This window comes from Chenopodium album, chromosome 10 (genome assembly GCF_948465745.1).
Source record: "Chenopodium album chromosome 10, dcCheAlbu1.1, whole genome shotgun sequence".
NCBI lineage: Eukaryota > Viridiplantae > Streptophyta > Magnoliopsida > Caryophyllales > Amaranthaceae > Chenopodium > Chenopodium album.
Window position 1 is genome coordinate 19,928,681 of NC_137843.1, and position 19,536 is coordinate 19,948,216.

The following is a 19,536-nucleotide window of genomic DNA, read 5'->3' on the forward strand; positions in this document are numbered from 1 at the left end:
AGTAAAGAATCACATTTTAAATGACTAAAAATTAATTATAAGTGACTCAACGTAATTAAATTACCTTTATAAAACTTTTCTTGTTGTCTATTTATATAAAAATTGTATTATGTTAATCCAAAAAAAGACAAAAAGTTACCCTAAAATTAGCTAAAATTACTCTTATACTACTCGATATACACTAATATTAGTATACTTAACTCCAATTAAATTCACTGATTTCCCCATTTTTCATTCAATCAATCAATTTCTCTCTTATAAACAACAATGGCATTCAAGAAATTGTTGTAGTTTCCACCACCTGCAGCAACTCCACCACCGCGACCTACAATTGTATCTCCCGCGCGACCTGCACCACCACTACCTACACCACCGCGACTTGCACCAACTCCAGCGACCCTTAAATCTCAGTTTTTGTCATCACCACTAATCGCAAATCTCATTTTTCGTGATTTGGTGCACCACCAAATCGCATTTCGTCTCCGTCTTCGTCATCGTACCTTCGATTCAATCAGAAAATAATTTATTTTCTTCTAAAGAAATTGATTCAATTTGGTTAGCTGATTCAAGCATTATGATGTTATTTTGTCAATTGTAAGCCCTAAAATCTCAGTTTTCTTTGATAATTGATTTGAATGGTAAAGTTTCAATTGTGTTTGAAGGGGAAATAGGTAGCCCGCACGAACTGTTGGGTGCGGGTGGACGCACCAATAGTTTGCATTAGTAATATCCATTTGGATCAGCAATCTAGCAAATGATACTCCTAAGTCATCAAGTACGTTCTCTGCAAATGACGGTTTTCCCAAAATAATTCCAATTCATCATAGAATTTGCACCGAAACAATTAAGTGTAAAGAGTAGGCAAACTAATCCACAACTCTAAGAACCTCATGGAAATTAAAATTTACTGACCAAGCTTCACAATCATAGGCTTGCCGCAATGGAATATATAAGAGCCTTCTCACATAATATAAAACACTCTTGCAACAAGTCTTAGCACTACCCCAATACTAGGCGTGTCTTTGACAATAAATCACCATTGTAGTAGCTCATTGTTCAGACAATATATCAACTTCTACTTTGTCTGATTGCACCACTGACTTAGTCACTTTATCGTAGAGGGGGAAATCGAGAGTTATTCCTTTAGCTGCATGATTAGCACCGATCTGAACAATATGCTATATCATTTCATCCTTGCCTCATTTGCTAGAGCTCAAAAGCATTAATGATACTTTCACTGCCACAACACTTGTTCCTCCTATATCTGCCCTACTGTATCATGAGGTTGCTCTATCACCATCAGGTAGTCTCATAAATGCTCTCATGACATGCAATAATTGCTCGCATGACCTTAGAATCTACAGGGATAGCACTCGGATGCAGAGATTCAACTATCAAGGTTTTTCTAATTGTGAGCTAGGTTGAGAGATTTTGTTCAAATCTATCAATATTTGCCAATCATCTATGGCTTGAGTATGTCATGAAGATCCTTGACCTACTACTGAAGTTGAACCAACCATGCCATTTGATATCTTCTTCCCCGTATGAAGCAGGTTAGCAAGAGACCTAAACATGCGCCCTAAATCGCCATGAGAAAAATTTATTTCTCCTAATAAATTTCAAGAGCAAGTGTTGTACAAATCTTAACTGGCCTTTTTTCGCATGTAAAAGCAACATTTACTTGAGCAAAAGTTGAGACACAGGTAACTGCCTGCTCACTAAACCTGCAGCACAAAGCAAGAATTTCAATCATAAACATCTTCTCTGAGCAATACACTAGATAATTAGGGTCAAATTTGTTCCATATATTCAGTTCAAGAGTTCTTACATCTTAATCACTAACAAAATTGGTATACACAATACTAGCAAATATTACTGCAATAAACAATTATATATGTTCTTCATTCATTAACTTTACAGAGGAGACATTGATCACCATTCTTCATCTCGATTCCATCTTGATTTGTGATTCAATTGTATTTGATTGTGCATGAAGCATCTATCTTAAAGAGCATATTTTTCTAGAATACCTGCTTTGACTGCACATCTTCCATTTTTGGGTAACTAGCTTCTCACATCTCCACATGAGCAGGCCTCAGCATGTAAAAAATTACATCAACATATTCACAGAGGCTCTAAAATGTAGTGTCATCCTTTGCTGATAAGACATCACATTTCTGATCAGTAGTGCAGAAGTTGCTCATTGGTTAGCCAAGTTGGCAAAAGAAGTCTTCAGAAATTTACTTCTTCCATCCCAAAGCTTTGAGATCGTTTTCTTTCAGTTCAACATATTTACCAAGCCTACAATAGACAACAAACTAAGAACATCACATATCTATTTTATACAAACAGAGTAATTTAAACACAGTTTCTACTCTATGCAACGCATCATAATAAACATCCCAAAGACATCTACCTGCTTTTCGGTGAAAAAATAAAAATATTTGTTATTACTTGCTGTAGTTAATGTTTGCAATCACATAGACAAGTTTTCCCTCCCTTTTTTCCCAATACCTAAAATCTTGTGCACTCTTCCCATGTTGCAATATTTAAGGAATGGATGAAGTACGATGTATTCATCAAGCATCACTGTTATTAAGTAAATAAATATAGAAGTGCATCTAAATTCCATTTACTAGAAAAAGGCAAGTAAAGTGCAGCTATACAAATACCTACTACTTTATCTGAAGGCTAAAGAGATTAGGATAACTGCTACATTATCTGAAGGCTAAAGAGATTAGGATAACTACTACTTTATCTGAATGCCAAGCACATAAGTAGCCATGCTAAAGGATCCAAACTTTACAGACATACCAAATTCACTTGTCATGCATAATCAATACATTAATCCGAGGTTTGCTAATATTTTCAAAGTTACTCATATTTAAACTTGCATTAACAGAAAAATACAAAAACTACTGAACTACTTTTTCTTTCCTAAACTTTGCACAAGTTAGGTATCCACATATATCCTTATTCCCCTAATAGTAAACTTCTGAATTTCAAGGCTATTGCAAAGGCTAGTAATGTAGTCCAGTCCACTGGACCCAATGACCAAAAATAGCAACCACAGTCAGGGTTTGATGTTTTTTCCAAGTGGCATCTGAAACAGATTCCATTAACAGCTTCATAACTTACTAGAATTTGTATTTCTTAATTATTAGAGCTAAATCACACTTCAAATCTACTGGTACTCATTCACCAGAAATTTAATGTTAGATTTTACACCTTATCCCTTATCGTACCTTCGGGGATTTGGTGTAATGCTTTCTAATGAGAAAGGGAAAAATAGTTAGTGGCTAGATTTGGACACTGATATTTCAGAAAAAATTAGCCATAGTGAAAATTAGTTTTTAATCCCTCCATTTTTAAATACTTGCTCCACTTTCCATTTCCGGCCGTTTTTAAATACTTGTTCCATTTCCTTATTTGGAAAGCTTTTACAATATTTAATTCATTTCTCTTACCTAGTGGATCCAACATAAATCATATTTTATTAACTTCATATTCTCTCTCCTCCAATTCTCTCTACTACTTTTGGATTTTACAATCTTTTATTCTTACACCTACCCCACTACCACCATATTTTATTACTTTCTCAAATTTCTCCTAAAACTCCATGCATGGAGAAGTGGAGCAAGTATTTAAAAACGGAGGGAGTACTTTATAGGGACATCCCAATAGGAAATATGGAGTAAACATTTAGGATTGGAAGGAATCTTGTCTATCTTAAGTGTTAGCTAGGTTTCTATCTTAAGTGTAAGCCATAGTGAAAATAATTTTTGGCATCCTTCTCAATTATAAGACATACATCCCAATTGCACCCATTCACAATTAAAATGTTTTTGTGGTTCAAGCATAGCCTTCAATGCTACACTACCAAAGTACCAAAATTTTTGTTTTTCCTAGCATAAGGATATCTATTAGAGTGAAATGCTTTTGTGGTTCAAGCATAAGCTCCAATGCAGCACTACCAAAGAGCCAAGACAAGTTTTTCCCTATTATAAGGATATCTATTAGAGTGAATTACCTAGAAGCATTTTGGTACAAATTTGGATAGCTTCAATTTGCTGATTTATCCTACTTCTGCCATAAGAATACCAGCAACCTTATAGTGAAGTTAGCACATGACCATTTTACATCAGCATAACAATCTGGTCTCTATAAATCCAAGATCATTTGTCACATGATAATCCTCCCACTAGCTACTATAAAGAGATAAGGTGTTACAAGGGATGTTGATATAGCAAACTAATTATTCCCCTCTATGCCCCCACCCCCTCTCCCCAAAACACACACACACACAAGATGCACACATTATTCTCTTAACAGTCGAATAAACATGCAAATGCTAAACACTACACATTGAAGGGGCATTTTATATAAATAATGCACTCAGCCACATTTTACAATGATTGAAATGTATTAAGCACAACTAAAACATGACCACATGAACATAAAGATACATAAGGTCATCCTCCAGAATGTGGAACTTAATCAAAATATCTAGACAAGTGGAAAAAAAGAAAAAAAAAATTATTAAATTACCCAAGGTCAGAGGAAAGCTTGAAACCACCAATACGTACACGTTTTAGGGAATGTATCTGTATGAGAAAGGAAGGGAAATTAGTTGAAATTGATGCATGTGTCACACACACACACATAATAAAATGAGATGCTGCCATTTCTTTTATGTAGTCAACTAGCAATATGTGAACTTATTGAGAAGGGAACTTTTTAAATTTGTTTTCCTAGAGAATAGACATTAACCATCATTTTCACCATCAAAGTACTTTAACATGATGAGCCATCAAAATATTCCTGCATAATTATACTACAATTATAAATTTTTCAATGCAAAATGTGCAAACCTCAACTTATCATCCAAATAGTACAATAAACATTCATGCTAATGAAGTGAAGCTAACCTACTACATTATCACTTTGTTTTAATACGTTGGCTTGGTAAACATCAGATTAAAGTTAGCGGTTTGGCTCCATATCAAAGGTTTGACCAAATCCAACACCTCATGTGGGTGTTTGGTAACTAGCGGTTAGCATCCAACCTGCTATGTAAGAAAATGCTGATAGAGGCAGCGTTTTTGGATTGAGAAGGTTGGAAATATATTTTTTATTTCATTTAGGCTCTGTATAACTTAACTTCCAATTGAGTTGAGCCTCAGTCAAGAACAGGCTAAACAACCAAAAAAAAAAAAAAATTCCTCTTCTAAATCTTAAATAATAATAATACGTAGTAATAAAGAAATAAAAAAAAGTAAAATTCAACAAAGTAGAAGAATTATACTAATAAAAAAGAGTAATAGAGAATAATGGCAACCAACCAAAATTGAGTGAAGCCTCAATCAGTTGCATACATGATAGATATTATACTATTTTGAGTTTTAATTCTAGGGAGAAAGTTTAATCAACTCTCTACCAAGAACTAAAACACAAAATTACAAAATCTGGATAAATATTGAGAATAATAACTAATGATTTTTCTTGCATGTAAATAAAGTGTATGGAAGATGAATTGTAGTGAAGTCCATGGAAATTTGATAAATTGGCTTTAAGTACTGAGGAGATAAGACTGAAGCGGAGAATCCAGGGAAATTTGATAATGTGGCTTTAAGAATTCGGGAAGATGAGACTGAAAAAGGGAAAGTGCCAAAAAAAGTTCAGTATTTTGTATATATGTCTCATAACAAAGTATAATCTGTAAGGCACAGCGTTAGTGACTTGAAGAAGAAAATACAAATAACAAATGTTTACTATCACGCCAAGAAGAGGAAAATAACCTCAAGTCCAGCTTTTTTCACCAGTTCTCGAACCTCATGGTTTCTTCCCTCGTTAACCTATCAATATAACAATGGCAGTAAGCTGTCAGATACTCAGTTACCCAACTAGACACGAAGCAATGAAAGTATCAAATAATTGTACTCCATAAGTACCAAAACAGAAGCTTGGGGAACGATTATTGTATCAATATCAGTCCCCTCAGCTCCAATAGTCATAGCATAGAAATACAATTTCAATACTTCAAAAAGGGAAACACACACACACACACAATTTCTTTATATTTTAAAGTGAGTTAAATCTGACATCACCTGTTCCATTCAGTCACAAAATTAAAAAAGGCAATATTACATATTTACTGCTTTCCAGATTTACAAAACACAAGAGCGTTAATTGACTTTGCTCAACCAATAGTAATGAGACCCATCCAGCTTGTCTACAAAAGCAGTATGAAGCATGAATTATCTTTCTATACAGATTTATGGATTTACCACCTATACATTACATCCAACCGGTACCATTTAAACCACAAGAAAAAATGTCCAAAAGAGCATAAGCCGTGTGGTCAGTTTGTTTGTAGAGGCTCCAAAACTATGGCAAACTTAGATCCATCATCAAATAGGTGAGTCTCCTCAAACATGTGTGCTCAGAATCAAAAAGCTGAAGAATATTATTTTCATGCATACTGTGAGATGGCAACTATTATTTGAAGCCAGCTGTTTAAAATCATCAAGATAGGAATGCTCACCCTATGCTTTGTCGCACCCGTAAATTAGCAATGTGCAAGTTTAAAGGAATAAAGGAAGGAGGTTTACACAAAGAGCACACTTGTTTTAATCGTTAAACATAATTCCAGAATCTACCAGTTTCCACACTATCCAAACAGTGTGGGACTTCTCTTTACTGTCTTCAGAATAACTAACACATCTTTGTTTTTTCATTAAAAAATTCAATAAAATTTCTTTTATCAAAATATGAAGCTAAAAATTACTACTACCCTCAAAGAATTACATAGAGATAATGACAGAGAACTATTTAACTAAAGAAACTAAGAACAATACCAGACTTTATTTATCTTAAGATTGTAAATTTTATAAAGAGATTAGTACATTGCAAATCACTGACACAATTAATGCACAATACCGTGATGCTTACCACAATACGCAGACGAGACCTGAGAATATCTGGCTGTCGAGGCAAGAGTTCTACATATTCAGGTGTACAATGCACACCATCAATGATTGTTCCTTGGATAATGGCCACTAAGTGTCGTTTATGAACTTCACCATTAACAGTGGCAATGTATCTTCAAATGCAAAGAAAATTCTATCACCATTCATAGATTACATATACTTTGCAATACAGCAGTGTTGTGATGAGTGATGATTCAGTTAAATTATAAGTTCCAGAATTCACCACAAGCCACCAACAAATCAAATCATGTTCTCACAGATAAAAAATTTCTTAATTTTTTAAATATATAAGGATTTGGAGAAAAGATAATTATGAAATGCAAATAAAAGAAATGGACCAAACTCAGACAGAATAGAGGCACAATATCAGTATAGCATGCATTCAAAAGACCATGTGACAGGCACCAAGCCTAGAGTATCAATAGATGCAAGTTTTGGAAGATTAAGACCATGGTTTAAAAATATGGTTTTGGTAGCGATCACTGGAACAGCCACGCAGTGCTTAGATTAAGGAAATGATGCATTGATCATGGATTGTGTTGCAGTTATCGCAAAGTGAATTTGACTTCAAAGGTCACTCTTTTTCTAGTGATGCTCTATCTTGAAAGGGATTATGTTTTCTAACTTGGCAATTTTGTGATGCTCCCTTCAAGATAATTTAGAAAATCAAAGAGATAGCTAAGTTAGAAAACATAGTCCCTTTCAAGCTATGATGCTCGGACTCTGGTACCATGTTTGACATTGGTACATGTCCAAGTATCCAACTTGACAATTTTGTGAAAAATCTCAGTGATTTGGCCCAAAATGAAGTGTTAAATTGACTTATCCATGTCTGAGTGTCAATGATCCAACATGATTACTTGAGGTAAAGTGAAGAATAAGAGATGCGTAGCTAGGGGTGCTAATCGAGTTGAGTAGCTCGCGAGCAACTCGAGATCAACTCGGTCAAAACTCGACTCGAGTTGTCTCGACTCGACTCGAAACCTTAACGAGCACGAGTCGAGTAAGCTGTAACTCGACTCGATAAGCTCGCGAGCAGCTCGTTAATATTTTTTATTAAAATATTATATAAAAAATTATAATAAAAATAGGAAATTACAAAAAAAAAAAAAAAAAAAAAAAAAAAAAAAAAAAAAAAAGTGTTGCATATTAATAAAAGAGAAAAAATAAATTTCGAAAAATTCACTAAATCCACCCACAGTCCCAAACTACTAGTAATCCTACATTCTAGAAGACCCAAACCATCACTTAGCCCATTACAATTTCTCCAAAACATTAGCCCATTACAATTTTACAAACACTCACTCAGCTTCCCACCACTCACAAAACCAAAAACCCTAGCTCTCAAGCTCGCAGGTGCCTCTTTGTTCTTTTCTCTCTTTACTTCTTAAATCTCAAGTAAGAAGCTCATACCTCATAGGGAATATGAATTGAAAGAGGAACCGAGATCAAGATAAACATAAAGCCAATTTTAACAAGGAAAAAGCTTTAATCTTAATATAACAGGTGCGACTTTAGTTTTTACTCTCTTTTGTTGTAGATTTGTGGTTGTTCTAGTATATTCATTCAAAAAGTTGGTTAATTTTTTTATCTACTTGAACAACTAGAGGAATAATGTAGGCGTTTTTGGTTTAATTAACTCTGATTCCTTGTAAATCTGAAGTAATTCATCCGTTTTTTTATTTTTTTTTTATTTTTTTTTTTTGTAAATACGAAGTAGTATTAGTTTAGTTGAAGGTTGCTGGCTTGCTGCAATTTTTTTGTTTGGCTGCTACTTGCTTTAGTTGTATAATCAACTTTTATCTTTTTGTAATTTATTTAGAGTATTATTTTAACTTCATACTATGTTGTTTCATTGCAGAATAACATTGGAGAAGATGAGCCAAAAGAATTCATTATTCCAATTTCCTAGTTTTGGTAATATACCGATCGACTTGCAAGTTAATGCCATTGAAGACAAGAATTATTTCATGTAGTACTAGGTTTTATAAAAATCGTTGTACAGTTGTACCATTAATTTTGTACTATTGTTTTTTGTGTAAGAATTTGAATTTATACTCTAATTATTTTGTTACTCATTATTTTGTTATGTTCATTCGATTTATTAGTTGATAAGATTAATTAAGTTAAATAAAGGAAGAAAAACAATTTTAAAAGAGTTAATCACGAGCTAAACAATCGAGTTATTCGAGCAATTGAGTTTTTCGAGTTACGAGCCGAGCAATCGAGCTGGCTGAGCTACGTGAATTACGAGTCGAGTCGAGCACGAGTCGAGCTATGCTAAAATTAAACGATCACGAGTCGAGCAAAAGATTAACGAGCTTAGCGAGTAACGAGTCGAGTTCGAGCATGAGTCATGGTTTTCGATCACGAGTCGAGCACCCTGTAGCTCGCGATCGACTCGCTCGATTAGCACCCCTATGCGTAGCTTTCAAGGATAGCACAATTACAACTCCAACTGGTTACATCTTTCTTTGGAAACACATCCTAGAAAGTGTCTCAAATAACAATACAAGCTACTAATTATAATGGATGTCAGCTTGAATGAAGTGTTGATAATATGTCAAGTTGTTACCTAAATGCAGGATTTTAAAAATAGCACTTAAATATTCAAAAGACTATATTACCCTTTTTATAAACTCAAACTAATTTCATTCATTCTCCCTTTATTACTGAGAAGCTCCCTCCTCTTCTCCTAATCTCCGTTGTACATAGTACGAAGTACAGTACAACCAAACTGTTATAAAAAAAATAAAAAACTAAAAAAAAATAAAAAAAAAAAGTTCACTGCAACCAAGAACAACCTTAAAAGCTTCATGGACTGTTGCTCAATTTCTCAAAGTTTCATCTTGTGGTAATTTGATAAATTGAAGAGGCAAAGTAAAACTTTTCAATGGCAGAGGAAAGAGAAGACAAATGATTAATACAGAGTACCCATTATTGTTTGTATGTTCTTTGTTAGATTTTAAGGTTAGAAATTTTAACAATTAATTCAACTCCATCATCCTACAATTTAATAAAGATGAAAAACAATGTTAAAAAATATAAAACCTCATCGGGTATGAGATGTTCATGCCACTAAATTCTGAAATTATAGGCAGTAAAGGCCTCGGAAAATAGCTCCGGTATGTGGCAAAAGGCCCTGGAAATAAACTGAGGCAGGTAGTGAAGGGCCCCGGATTTTCCTTTCGGTAGGTGGTGAAGAGGCCCAGAAATCATAGCCAGTATTAAGGTGAAGGTCTTGGATATATTTTACAAACAGGTTGAATCTGGGAATCGAAAAGGTTTAGTGATAACATGGATTTGGTATTGAAAATTAGAGCAATTAGCGGATTAAACTTCGTGTTCGTCAGCTTGTCAATAGTGGTTGTAAAGTATCTGAGATTTGTTAGTTGAGGATAAATAATGGTTGAAGACTATGAGATATGTTTACAAGCTTAAGGGTAATTAATAGTTAAGTAAATAAATTTAAGAGTAATTAATAGTTAACTGGTGTAGGTTTAAATACAAGGGTAAGCTTGAAAAATAAATTTTGACTAAAAATTAAGTTGTCCTTCATTTAGGTAAAATCATACCTGCATTTAGTACCTCCCTATGTCACTATGTCAAAATCAGATGATGAAATTTGTAGAAGGGAACTCAACCTAGGGCTGGCAAAAGCTGACCCGACCCGAAAACCCGACACAAACCCGACCCGAAAATAGCGGGTTTGGGTTGAGATTTTTGACCCGAAAACTTAAATGGGTCGACACGAACCCGACCTGATAATTAAATGGGTTAGATTAAGGTTGAAAATTTCAACCCAAAAAATGACCCACGTAACCCGAAAATATTTTTTGGGTCAAAATCAGGTCAGGTCAATTCGAACTCGTATAAGTTAAATAGAAATTTTAAAATCTAAAAAAAAAGAAAAAAAAAAAAAAAAACAAGAAACCTAATGAAATCACCCCAAGCCCAAATAGGTCCATATATAAACAAAACCCTAAAATATTCTAAAACACTTACTCCCTACAGCCGCATGATAGAAGTTCGTTTTCTCTCTCATCATTCATCAGTCTCATTCATTTTACCTCCCTTCAACTCTCAACAATTCAAACAATCAAACCCTAAAATCCTTTTCGTCTCAACGCCTTCTGTTCTTCCCTTGACGAACAATCGAACATCAAGGCCGTTCTACTTGCAAGTGTTCAAACTTTATTAATTTTTCTTATACGTTTTTGTTTTGTTTTGGTTTGCTTTTTAGATTTTAGTTGTTCATATTAATAGTTTATTACACTTTAAACTTCTGTAACTAATTTCTATTGTTGTTGTTTTGTTGATATAATTTATACAGAGTACTTTTTAGCTAATTTATTAAGACTTGTTCTTATAATTCAGTATTTAATTTTGGTTTATATAATTTATATTGTTGTTGTTGTTTAATTTCCTTAGTACGGTTCATAATCTATATTGTTGTTGTTGTTTGATTTCCTTAGTACGGTTCATAATCTTCATATAATTTCTAGTTTAGCTAATTTATAAAGTCTTATAGTCTGATTTAGATTATATGCATGTGCTAATTTAGAATAAAGCATTGAACCTAAGAAGAGCTTATGCGTTTGAAAAATGTCAGATTATTTGAAGAAAAAAAAAAAAAACAAGTTAATTTCGGGTTGACCCGAACCCGAAAAAATCAGGTTCAGGTTGAGATATTCAACCTGAAAAGTTAAATGGATCAGGTTCGGGTTAGAGGGTAGCTGACCCGAACATGAACCCGACCTGATCCATTTGCCAGCCCTAACTCAACCAATGAGCGAGGATTTTACATAGCAATATACAAAAGAAATTTCACATAGGCCTATGAGGGATTGATGGCTATAAGCCTATAACCAAGTACTAAGAAAAATGATGTATAGGTGTTAAAGCCAAAGGCAAATCCTATTAGTATGTGAATTATCAAGGATATGCATGAAAGTGCAAGTAATCAAATTAGAACACTAAAAGGGGATGGTGTTTTATGCTATAAATATAAGAATTCATAAGTTACGTGTTTTGAGTCCATTTCTTTTTGCCTTTGTTATAAATGAGCGTTCTAAAAAATTGGGGGAATTTCTAGGGCCGGCAAAAGCTGACCTGACCTGACAACTCGACCCGAACCCAACCCAAAATAAACGGGTTTTGAGGGAGATTTTCAACCCGATTATGTAATTGGGTCAACCCAAACCCGTTCAGGTTGGCAATCCCAACCCGAAACCAACCCGTCTAAACCCATTTAATTAATTGGGTCAGTTTTAGGGTCAGGTCAACCCGAACCCAATCCGCCTAAACCTATTTACCGGCCTTATTTTTAAACCCTAATTTTTAAATATGGGCCAAGCCCAAACTATCTAATGACAGAAAATAAAAAACCTTAAAACTCTTTCTTACCTCACGCACGCCGCTTTCACTCTCTTTCATTTTCATTTACTCTTCACTCGGTCTCTTTCTCTCTCCTCTCTCTCTTGTTTTCAATTTTTTCCATTAAAACTGTTGATTTGAAGCTCGTGAATCTTCATCTCAACATTTTCAAGGTAATTTACTTGTTAACTTCATTATCTTTACTTAACTTTGTTGTGTTTTATGCGTTTTGTTTATTCAATTTCAGTAATTTACTTGTTTTTGTACATTTTGTTTCTTCAATTTAATAATTAACTTGTTTTAATTTGATTGAAGTTTGTTTGTTTATGAATTCATTTGTTCATGCGATTTTTTCATCATCTGATTATGAGATTTTATTTGATTTTTTTTATGAGTTCATTTGTTATTTCTTCATCATCTGTTTATGCTATTTACTTTGATATTTTTATGAGTTCAATTTCATAGCGTATCGGTTTATTTAGTTCTGAACCGATTTCTTACTTCATTGTTTTCTTAAGTGTGTGGTAATTGTTGACTGCCAGATTTTGTCATATTAATTTAGAATTTCTTTAATGATTTAATATAAATATTACACTTTAATTTTGATTTTTCATGATGATTTGAATTATTAGTATTATTTTATTTTTTTTGTGCATGCAGCATAAATAAATCCTACAAGGCTACAGTCAACCATTGAAATAAAGATTTGATGTAACCAAGACATAACGAAACAAGCCTTCTACAACATGGAGAAGTTTTATTTTGAACTTGATAAGGCAACAATGTCTAATATGTATTTGTATTTATTTGTTGAAAACATGTAATAAAAGTTTTAAATTTACATTTTAGCATTTTTAGAGTATATTTTCTGTTGGTATGGCTATCAATCTCGATTAGTTTAACATAGGTTCATGAAAAAAAAAAAAAGCTTTAAAAAATTTTAGGTTAAACAGCCCAGGTCAATCCGATTATCATCGGTTCAAGTTCGGGTTTTATTTTCTGACCCGTTTAAGTATACAGGTCGGGTTAGGGGGTGCTGACTTGAAATAGGTCAACCTGAACCCGACTTGATTGCCAGCCCTAGGAATTTCCATGGTGTGTCTGTCTGCCTTTTGCTATATACACAGGACTTCATCAGGTATGTACTTTCAGTCCATTGCTCTTTAAATGTTCTTTTTAAAAATATTTGAAGAAAAATTACACAGTATAATGTATTTGCTGCTTGAATAAGCAGCACGATTTCATGTTCGAAAAAGCATAATAAGCTTCTAGCCTGCTACTGCTTCACAGACAGCATAAGTTGCTAGTAACCCAGTGCCAATTTGAGTTCAATGATAATAACTAAGTGGGATAAAAAATTATGCATCAAAAATTGAAAATAAAGTTAATTCAGATTTCTGATGCTTCTACATACAAGCTCATAACCCAAACTAATCATCTTTAAAAGTGGAAATCTAAAATACCTAATGTTAACTTCCAAATGGAGAATAATAATAAAAGAACTACTTACTCTTTTGTTAAATTAGAAGATGGATGTGATACTCTTTGAGCAAAGTCACCTGGATAAAAGAAGCAAATAGCTATAACATAAATCTACTAGACTCGAGGTCATACTTAGGCCCCGTTCTCTTCACCTTATTTTTGCTAAATTGAAATTATTTTTACTGAAACAAAATTATATTTGCTGAACTTAAATTATTTTTACTGAACTTAAATTAATTTTACTGAAATGAAATTATTTTTGCGGAACTGAAATTATTTTTACTGATTTTCTATTATAATTTTTCTTTAAGAAAACTGAATTTTACTGAACTGAACTTATTTTTACTGAACTGAAATTATTTTTACTGAACTGAAATTAATTTTACTGAGCTGAAATTATTTTTACTTAATATTATTTTTTTAAGGTGAAGAGAACAGGGCCTTAATATTTTAAAAATTGAAAGCTATACAAAGTACAGCAGTTACCATCATTGGTTATAATAATTAGTCCAGTAGTTGCAACATCTAGGCGTCCAACAGTAAAAAGCCGTGGCTTTGGCTCTCCAGGATTCTTTTTGTCCTAAAAGAATATATATTAATTGACGTTAATAAAAGAGATAATATGCATTTGAAACATGACAAGATTTCAAAAAACAGAGATCACAAACAGAGAAATTTGAGGGGCTAAAAATTGGAGTCAACAGTGCTCATACCCAACTCTTCAGAAAATCATCACACAAGGATAAAATAGACTTGGACTCTTTCTCACCAGAAGAGCATATGTATCTGCAATGATATAATCATATTAAGCAGGAATGTAAATCATTTCGGGGTACTAAACTACTAAGTTGAGAAGAACTCTGACAGAAGACATGCACAAGACAGTAAAAAAATTTTCTTTCTTTATTCACAACTTTGAGAATGGAGTAGAGTTGGTGAGTGTCTGACCCTTTAGGTTTGTTCAGAGCAAGATACACCTTTGATGGCAACTTTTTAGGTAGGCGGCTTCCCTTGACATAAATAATATCCTTGGCAGGATCAACTTTTGTCTGTGCATCACCACTAGTTAGTTAAAATTGCAAATTCAACAAAACAAATCACTGATGGAAAGTGAAACAATAACCATGGAAGAAGCAAGTCAAATCAGTGACACAAGATATTCAGACACCCTAGCAAAAAATTAGAAGCAGTAACTTATAAAGCATAACAAACTTTTTTTTTTTTATTTAAGGAAAATAACACACTAATTTATGTGAGTGTAAAGAGCAGTTAACCTGAGGTGTATCGCAGACAGAACCGTTGACAGTCACCTTTCCCTGAAATATGAGCTCCTCACTGCTTCTCCTTGATGCCACTAAGAAGAGAGATGCAAACTTAGAACAAACATAAGACATATGCCACCGACTAGCAATTGGCAATAGAACAAAATTCCAGTAATTCATTCTACCCTAAAAAGACAGATTTCCCCCACTCAGATTAATTTTTTCTTCTCTATAATTTTTTAATCTATTATTCAATCTAACTACATTTACCTCATGTCCTGATAACAGCCTATATATGTGATTGGTTTTCAACTTTGTTGGCTGCAAATTGAGACTCAAAAAGACCTACAATCTTATTTTATGACACTGCAACATAAAGCCTCTGTTGGGTCTGCATTGAGATTGAACTAATTCAGGTAGGTGCAGCAAGTATATACTGTGGATAATTGTGGAAATAATTACCAACCTATCATGACCTAATTCAGGTGTATTCAGGAAAATCTGAGAATGTTTTCCGTTAAATACAATCAGTAACCAACACAAGCAGAACCAAGGCACAAAGAGATCATCCAATGACACCCATAACTTGTCAATCTCATATAATCAGAGGGGAAAAAAAAAATCCCTCGACAACATATGGCCAGTCTAGCAAACAACCAAAAATCAATCACAACTCACAAAGCCAATGCATAAATTTCCAAAAAGCCCAAAGGATGAGATACCGCATGGTAGTTGTTTCATACTTTAATTTGCATCAAATGATCCCCATAAAAGTGTTGCAGCTGTTGCTATCATAAGGTAACACAGGAAGTCAGTGGATGCCCTGCATACTACTGAAATGTAGAGTGACTTCATACTATGTTGCCCTGCATACTACTGAAAATTACAGTGACTTCAATGCTATATATTGCTTCTGGTCTTCATACTTTCTCCGTTTCACTAAATTGCACTTTGACTTATGCACAATTTCACTCCGCTTTGACTAACTTTTACGATTTATGGTTACGTAAAGATATGGTCATGTGGGATCTTGTTAGAATCACCTCAATTTATTCTTTGATAATATCAAATTTTATAATTCTAACTTTTTGGAAATTAAATATATTGAAATAATGCATTAGCGAGCATGAAATGAGAACCGTTGCAATTTTAGTAAAACAGATGAAGTATATTTTTATATATTACCTATTCATAAACCGCTTGATTGGTAGTTTGACCACAAAAATCCAAGCGATGCAAAGGCAGTGAAGCAGATCCATACAAGTGATTTCATATTAAGGGACAAAGAAGGTAAGAACAACGAAGAGCTGATGAATTGAAGGTCACTTAGAAACTAGTAAAAAATTTTAAACCATCAAACAATGAAAGCTAATTAGCTAAAACTTGAGTTATGAACTTATGATAACTCAATGAAGAGAAGTGGCAGCAGTAATGGAAAATTACTATACCAAGAAAATCACCTGTCTCGGTTAGCTAGCCAGCAGCTCATTAGCACATAGGCACCATATTAAGCTAGCTTCTTAAAGCAAGAAGACAATTTGATCCTATATCTTAGTCACAATAATGAGAAGTAAATGAAATTGATAATTGCAGTGTGTGGTGGGACATGTGCAGGGTCTTTGATTGAAATGGGAGTAGATTATCTCAAAACGTGTTTGTTGTGTCTCACATGAAAACTTTGAACTTCCTCCGTTTTTTTTAGTTGCTACGCTTTTATTTTCACGGTCTCCTAGACAGTTTTTTAATAGGAGAGAGATAGAGAGAAAAAAATGTCAAAAATAGAAAGTATTGCAACTAATTAAAAATTTCCAAAATAGGAAAGTGTAGCAACTCAAAAGAAACGGAGGAAGTACGTATAAAGATGGTGTTTTAGTGAATACTATGTTCTATTCAATGATTTTGCTAAATCAAACTTTTTAAGCTTAACTAATACTTCCTCCATTTTTATTTAGATGACTAACATTCCTAAAAAGAAAGTGTCACAATACTTGACAGGAAACTAGGAAACTCTTTTTTATAATCACGAATCACCCACAATTAACCAACCTCATACCCATCCTAATGAACAAATCTCTAAATAATCAGCCCAACCCAAAACCACCATCCCCATAACCCAACACCATTCATCCTACTAAGCCACCACTACCCTTATTGAACCACCACCGAAACCACCACCCTTATTGAACCACCACAGAAAGCACCACTCCGATATATCGAACCACCACCAAATCAACCTTGTCTAACGAACCACCACCAAAAGCGCCACCCCGACCTATCAAACCACCACCAAACCACCCTTTCCTTCCTTGCCGAATGACCACCCCAGCCACCATACCACCACCACCACAACCATCTTTACCCTCAACTCTATTATCTCTCTTCTCAACCCTTTTCCTTCCTCAACCACTAGATCCATAACCCACCCACAAACACTCTCAAGTCACGCCTCCAATTGTCACCGTTATCGCACACACCACTGCCATCTTTGTTGTTTTAGAGAAAGAAATATAAAGGCAAAAAGAGCCAGGAAGAAAATCAGATCTGAAAAATTACATATGCTTAGTGGTGGTTTGATTTCTTAATCTTCTTTCTCCTCTTCTCGAAAATTCAAAAGCCCATTTTAATGGTGGTAGCTTAGTGTGGTACGGTGGTGGTTTGGATGTGAGGGTGGGGTGGTAGTAGTCGGATGCGGTTTGGTGGTTTAGATGAGGGCGATGGTTCTTGTATTTTAGATATCTAAATTCATTATCTAACCTCCTTAAAATTAACCTTCACTATAGCAATAGCTGCTTCATCCTGCCATGCCTATCAGCATTAGTAGGTATTAAAAGCATTGTTCTCACACTCTTCATTTCTCTTTGGGTACCAATGTCAATTCCTCCATATAGCTATGAACAATGGGACACTTTGATTTAAACCAAAACATGGAGAAATAGCTGAATTTTAAACGCTTGGACACAAACCCATGTCAACCACATACCAAAAATACATTGGCTTAGAGCCTTAGACAGAAACTCTTAGAGCGAAAACTAAGAACATGGAGCTTTTACTCTAGCACTTCGTAAGTTATGCTAGCATGATTCTCTCTATTTAGAGCAAAGAACAATAATACGAAAAAGACTACACAAATACACAATTCCGAAGAACAGGTTCATGTTCGTTCAAAGGGTCGACAAAATCAACTATCACAGCACATTATATCCAACAATCCAATAGCTTTAAGAGTAATCATCTGGGTTTTCAACCATTTATACAACTAGGCCCAAATTTAGTTTAATTCAACTTAACAGTTAACTTTTTCAATCAATTTCCCCCAAAATTTAAGTAATTAGCCTAAGTACAGCAGTTCTCATGAAACTCACAGCATATTTGTCAAGAAAATATAATAACCCATCATAATTAACACGAATTTCAACATGTTAATGCAAAGCACAATTAATTTTAATAACACAAATTATACAGTAAACAAATTCACATTTGAAAGAAATAAAATTCTCTCACCTCCAGCAGCAGCAAGTACCTTAGCAAGACGCTGAGGCTTCTCCCCAAACTTCTCATTGTAAAACCTACGAGCAGCTTTCGAATAACGAGGCTCTTCAACCATCTTTTTCTTCGTCGTCTTCGCCGCAACCGCCTTCTTCTGCTTTCCGCCTTCGGCAACAGATTGAAATGAGCGCGTCGTGGGAAGTGCGTGGAGAATCCATGGTGCGGAAAGCTTGGGGGAGGACAACAATGGCGGATTGTCTTCGATGGAAGAAGGGAAGGAAGTGAGTGAAATGCGAAGGCGAGGAGAGAGAGTGTGAAGGTAGGTGCGGTGGATGGAGAGGAATGATGGGCGAGTGAGGTTGAGGGTTGAGATTGCTAGTGTAGTTGAAGAGGTGGTGATGGTAATGGCAGCCATTGATGGTGGTTGTGATGGAGGTGGTGGGTGTGGGTGTGGGTGTGGGTGTGGTGGGTTTTGGATAGGAGAGTGGAACTGTGGACTGCGGAAGTGAGGAGGGAAACAAAAGGAGATACAAGTACGATTTTTGGACTTATGAGTTATGACAATGTAAATTATGTAATAGAGGAAGTAAACAACACGAAAACAGGAGAAGACATTTCTAATGGCCGAAAGGTTTTATTATACTACGTATTTTAATTATTTTTAGGTTATACATTTATTTTTTTTAAAATCCTTTTTTATAACTTATTATTTCGATTTGTAGGGATCATTCTGAAACTGCACTAAAGAAGCGTGGTCATAAGTCTGGTTCTAAACGAGGTCGAGCTGTTAGGTTTGAAATTTTATTCTATTTATTTTTCAAAAAATCTTGTTTGGATAGAGTATTTGTTATTTGATAATAGAATATTTTTGTTAGGAAACTGAACATTTCTAGTTTAATGCAGAATATTTTTTGTCTAGAATTAGCTTATTATTGTTATTT

At 34.3% G+C, this 19,536-nt stretch overlaps 1 protein-coding gene and 1 long non-coding RNA gene across 5 annotated transcripts; one reads left to right on the plus strand and one right to left on the minus strand.

The window, feature by feature from the left end:
• Positions 1-1,735: 1,735 nt before the first annotated feature.
• On the minus strand, positions 1,736-19,182 carry LOC145562341 (putative ribosomal large subunit pseudouridine synthase SVR1, chloroplastic). Of its 4 annotated transcripts, none has more exons than XM_081622581.1 (10): positions 18,611-19,182; positions 15,122-15,201; positions 14,796-14,896; positions 14,561-14,633; positions 14,334-14,427; positions 13,876-13,945; positions 6,952-7,102; positions 5,799-5,855; positions 4,549-4,604; positions 1,736-2,301 (listed from the first exon to the last, which is right to left on the minus strand). In XM_081622581.1, exons 1-10 carry the CDS (start codon positions 19,008-19,010, stop codon positions 2,241-2,243), a joined length of 1,143 nt encoding a protein of 380 aa, XP_081478707.1. In that variant the 5' UTR covers positions 19,011-19,182; the 3' UTR covers positions 1,736-2,240. The 4 variants fall into 4 exon arrangements, with proteins under 4 accessions (XP_081478707.1, XP_081478708.1, XP_081478711.1 ...); XM_081622582.1 differs by having other exon boundaries at positions 1,739-2,301; positions 13,876-13,924; XM_081622585.1 differs by lacking the exon at positions 1,736-2,301 and having other exon boundaries at positions 4,545-4,604.
• LOC145563766 (uncharacterized) lies at positions 12,286-13,252 on the plus strand. The gene is made up of 2 exons (XR_014094599.1): positions 12,286-12,538; positions 13,026-13,252. It is a non-coding gene; the product is annotated as an uncharacterized LOC145563766 (long non-coding RNA).
• Positions 19,183-19,536: the final 354 nt, after the last annotated feature.

What these genes read in the sequence shown, in the direction of transcription:
- LOC145562341 (XM_081622581.1), bottom strand. Translation starts at nt 19,010, where the DNA reads ATGGCTGCCATTACCATCACCACCTCTTCAACTACACTAGCAATCTCA. An exon ending in GCTCTGAACAAACCTAAAGG is followed by an intron (nt 14,634 to 14,795) that starts GTCAGACACTCA and finishes ATATCATTGCAG; the next exon opens with ATACATATGCTCTTCTGGTG. An exon ending in TGAAAAAAGCTGGACTTGAG is followed by an intron (nt 4,605 to 5,798) that starts GTTATTTTCCTC and finishes TTTCTCATACAG; the next exon opens with ATACATTCCCTAAAACGTGT.